This window comes from Rhincodon typus, chromosome 6 (assembly GCF_021869965.1).
Source record: "Rhincodon typus isolate 14 chromosome 6, sRhiTyp1.1, whole genome shotgun sequence".
Lineage (NCBI taxonomy): Eukaryota > Metazoa > Chordata > Chondrichthyes > Orectolobiformes > Rhincodontidae > Rhincodon > Rhincodon typus.
Genome location: NC_063337.1, coordinates 670163 through 674877, shown reverse-complemented (window position 1 = coordinate 674877; position 4715 = coordinate 670163). Strand labels below are relative to the sequence as shown.

Genomic DNA, 4715 nt, shown 5'->3' with positions numbered 1-4715 from the left:
TCTGGCAAAAGGATCTCTCAGCAACTGTGTGGCGAGGTCCCAATGAAGTGCCTTCTCCTTCCCTCTGCCCATCATCCCCATTGGATTGGGGGTGGGTGGGTGGAGGGATGTGTGTATGAGGGAGTGTTTGTAAGGGGTTTGAGATTTTTAACCAATAAGAGTTGTGTTGATGGCTTATAATTGTTTACCTGTAGCTGGAATCTATATATCTGTAATAAACAGTGATTATACATCTCCACAGGTGCCTCTCAATTTTCAGAGCCCCAAGGAAAACAGCCTCAGCCTATCTAAAAATTTCTCATAACTCAGACCCTCCAGTCCAGGCAGCATCCTGGTAAATCTCCTGTATACTCTCTCCAGTGCAGTCACATCCTTCTTAAAATATGGTGACCAAAACTGCACACAGAATGTTACTTGTGACATAACCAGCAATTTATACAATGCCAGAATAACCTCCCTGCTCTTGAATTCTATGCCTTAGCTAATAAAGATAAGTATCCCATATGCATTTTCAACTACCTTATCTACCTAACCTGCTATCTTCAGTGATCTGTGGACATGCATGTCAACATTACTCTTCAATGTTGTCTGGGGTCCCACCAAGCATACTGCAATTCCTTGCCTTGTTCACTCTCCAAGTGTATTACCTCACATTTTTCTCCACTTCATTCCATTTGCAACTGTTCTGTCCACCTGACAAGGCTGTGCATTTCCTCCTGCAGTTTACAGTTACTCTCACTGTATCAATTTTTGTGTCTCCACAAACCTCGATCATACTCCTTGTATTGACGGCGTCTGCTTCTGTTCTTTCCCATGCTCAGTCCATGCGATTAAAATTTATTTTAAAGACCTCAATTAGGTGACATTTCAACAACCTGTTCTCAAAATTTTGGCCTTGCAACACAGATGCTGTTTGTAAGGGATGATGAATCCACAAGAGGCCAAAGCTGGATAAGGGCAGGAATTTCTGATCTCTAACAAGCAGACAGCTTTTGGGTAAGGATCAATGGAGCTAATGGTGTCTGAAAAACAGAACCTCAGTTTCAGTCAGCATGTTCAGCAAAGGGACAGAGTTGATTAGGAAAAAAACAAATCTCTGACAATCTGCTGATAGAAATAAAGAGGCATGTAAGATGCAACTGGAAACAAACCTGGTCCAGCAGCCTGCAGCATCTGCAGTTCCTACTATCTCTGGTCAAGCAGTAACCCTGCTTGATTGGGACAACTTCCTCATTCATTTTACTGTGTGTACCTTCAAAATCAGAACTGTAACTTCATGCTCTGCATCACCAGCTGCTGATCAGACAGCACAGCAAGGGTTCATTACCATTTAGACACGTACCTCTTTTGGAAGGAGGGAGATGAAGTCTCGTTGGAACTGAGGCTCAATGACTTGCATCATGTATTTGATCTGTGAAGTCTCGCAGCGATCAATAAGCTCATCCAATGCCAGTAGCTTCTCAGGGCCACTCCATTTCTGTGGAACAGAAAGCAAAGATGTCTGAAACCAAATTAAATACCAAGTATATTCCTATTCACCTACTGACAGGAATATTCATAAATCAGACTACCAACACTTAGTTACATACCAGGAAGGTCATGGTAAAAGGAAAGTTCACACATTAATTGCACACAAATAGGTTAGAGACAAAGCTTTCCGGTATATACTCTTTTCATGGGGAGAATGCGTTGGTGAATTCATCCAAAAATCATGGTCTATCAATTATGATGCCGTTGTACTTTGTTTCACCCTAGCACTTTAGAGATCAGTAACACTTACTAGAATAAGGGTTTGCTAGCAATCTTCTGGCACAAGGTCACTTTCCACTACGGGGCCAAGTTAGCAAGTATCCCTGGGTTATTTCTCCAGGTAGACCATCAAAGGAGAATCTGATTAAATCATTCATCATCGTTTCACGTGCTTCACGAAGGTCATTGTAAATGGAATGGTGTTGCTTATTGCAAGGGGAATGCAATGTGAAACTAGGAATACTTGTAGGGAAATGAATAGAAAGGCTTTGCTTTTAGAGTTTAGTCTTTTTGGAACACTCTTCCCCAGACAGCAGTAAAGGGAGGGCAACATAATACCTTTGAAGGCAGAGTTGGTAGCTTCTCAATTAACAAGAGAATCAAAGTTTATTGGGGAGGCAAAAATGTGGGTTTGAGACCACAATTCGAATATGATTATGAACATCATGATCTTATTGAATGGTTGAATCAGCTGAGAATCAAAGAGGTCGACAACACAGAAAAAGGACCTCAGAGATAGTAAGAACTGCCGATGCTGGAGTTAGAGATAACACAGTGTGGAGCTGGAGGAGGAGCAGGAAAGCTGATGTTTTGGGTCGGGACCCTTCTTCAGAAATCTGAAGGGTGGTCCCAACCAAAATGTTAGCTCCTCTGATGCTGCCTGGCCTGCTGTGTTCCTCCAGCTCCACACTGTGTTATCAGAAAAAAGGACCTGCGGCCCATGAAATCGGTGCTGGTCAAAAACAGCCACCTAATTATTCTAACCATATTTTACAGCACCTGGCTCATAGTCTTGGATACTTTGGCAATGCAAGTGCACATATCAACACTTCTTAAATGTTATGAAAGTGTCTGCCTCTACCATCCTTGCAGGCAGTGAGCTCCAGATTCCCCACCAACCTCTGGGTGGCAGGGGGTGGGTGGCGAGGTGGGGTCATACTGCATGGAAACAGATCCTTTGGACCAACTCATCCATGCTGACCCAAACCAAACTTGTCTCACTTGCCAGTGCTTGGCCCATATCCCGCTAAACCTTTCCTATTGATGTGGGCATTTAAATGGTCATTGGATAAACATATGGATGATAATGGAATAGTGTAGGTTAGATGGGCTTCAGATTGGTTTCACAGATCGGCGCAACATCGAGGGCCGAAGGGCCTGTACTGTGCTGTAATATTTTATGTTCTATGTTCTATTCAAATTTCTACCCAAATGTTTTTTAAATGCTCTAACCATACCTGCTTTTACCATTTCCTCTGGCAATTTATTCCACATACAAAGCACCCGCTAGGTGAAAAAGTTGCCCCTCATGTCCTTTTTAAATCTTCTCCCTCTCACCTTAAAAATATGCCCCCTAGTTTTAAACTGCCCCTCCCTAGAGAAAAAAAAAGGCACTTTTGCTATTCACCTTATCTATGCCCCTCATGATTTTATAAACCTCTGTATGGTCACCCCTCAATCTCATGCACTCCAGTGAAAGAAGTCCCAGCCTATTCAGCCTCACCTTCTAATTCAAACTCTCCAGTCCCGGTAACATCTTGGTAAATCTTTTCTAATTTAATAATATCCTTCCTCTAGCAGGGTGGCTAGAACTGGACACAGTACTCCAGAAGCAACTTCAACATGACATTGCAACTCCTATACTCAATGGTCTGAGCAATAAACCCCTTCTTAACTACCTTGTTTACCTGTGACACAACTTACAAAGAACTGAACCCCTAGGGCTCTTTGCTCATCAACGCTATCATTAACTTTGCAAGTCCTGCCCTTGTTTGTTTTACTAAAATGCAATACCTTCACATTTATCCAAATTAAACTCCATCTGCTACTCCTCAGCCCATTGGCCTAAGTGATCAAGATTTCTTTGTAATCTCAGATAGTCACCTTCACTGCCTACTATACCACCAACTTTGGTGCCACCTGCAAACTTATTAACCGTGCCTCAAATTCTCCTCTAAATCGTTCATATACATGACAAACATCAGGGGCCTCACCATTGATCCCTGCGGAACACCCTCACGTACCTCCAAACCTCCTACCCCTTATCTTAAATCGATACTTATGGGTGGAGAAATCAATGACCAGAGACAAAGTACCTTCCTGTCTACCTTGTCCATGCTCCTCATAATTTATACATTTCAATTATGTCCCTTCCCAATCTCCTCTCCTCTAAGAGAAACAACCCGAAGTCTGTCCAATCTCTCTTGATAACAAACTCTCCAGCCCAGGCAACATCCTGGCAAATCTCCTCTGTACCCTCTCTCACGCTGGTCAGGAAACTGTTTTAAACACTTGAAGGAAGAAGTGACCAAAGCAGAAGGCTTCCTTACATATGAGGAGCTAAATTAATAATCAATATTGATTTCAGTGAGAATCAGGAAGTGTTTAAGATGAAATTCAGAAGAATCAGTGATTGAAAAATCACAACTCATTATATCACCAGAAAACAGAGAACAGAAGATACTGAAAGAGGTAAATCAGAAAGAAAACAGAGGCCGAGAGAAGTGACAAAGGAATAATTGATACAGCATTAGGTAGTTTCCTGCAGCCTGTCCAAGCATTTGCACTTGTATTTGCTCATGGCCCAATTCAATTGTCTGCAAAAAGATGGTAGAGAGCCACCTTCCTGAACTGCTGCAGTCAATGCCACATACCCCACTGTGCTGTTTGGGAAGGTGGGGTGGCGATACTGGATTCTGACCAAGTATCTGTTAAGGAATGACCATTTTGTTATTAATTCACAGAATATGGGCATCACTGGCTGTGCCAGCTTTTATTGCCCATAAAAACCAAAAGAACTGTGGATACTGTAAATCAGGAACAAAAACAAAGTTGCTGGAAAAGCTCAGCAGGTCTGGCAGGATCTGTGAAGGAGAAAACAGAGTTAACGTTTCGGGTCCGGTGATCCTTGCTCAGTTTTGAGGAAGGGTCACCTGACCCAAAACGTTAACTCTGTTTTCTCCTTC

The 4715-nt window shown here is 42.5% G+C and overlaps 1 protein-coding gene across 1 annotated transcript in view; it reads right to left on the bottom strand.

Moving 5' to 3' along the window:
- The window catches only part of LOC125483294 (F-box/WD repeat-containing protein 7-like), a 15732-nt gene that overhangs the window by 3403 nt on the left and 7614 nt on the right, over positions 1-4715 (bottom strand). The window contains exon 3 of the mRNA XM_048597844.1: positions 1343-1477. Within this exon, the coding sequence (XP_048453801.1) occupies positions 1343-1477 (135 nt within the window). The remainder of the gene's footprint in view (positions 1-1342; positions 1478-4715) is intronic.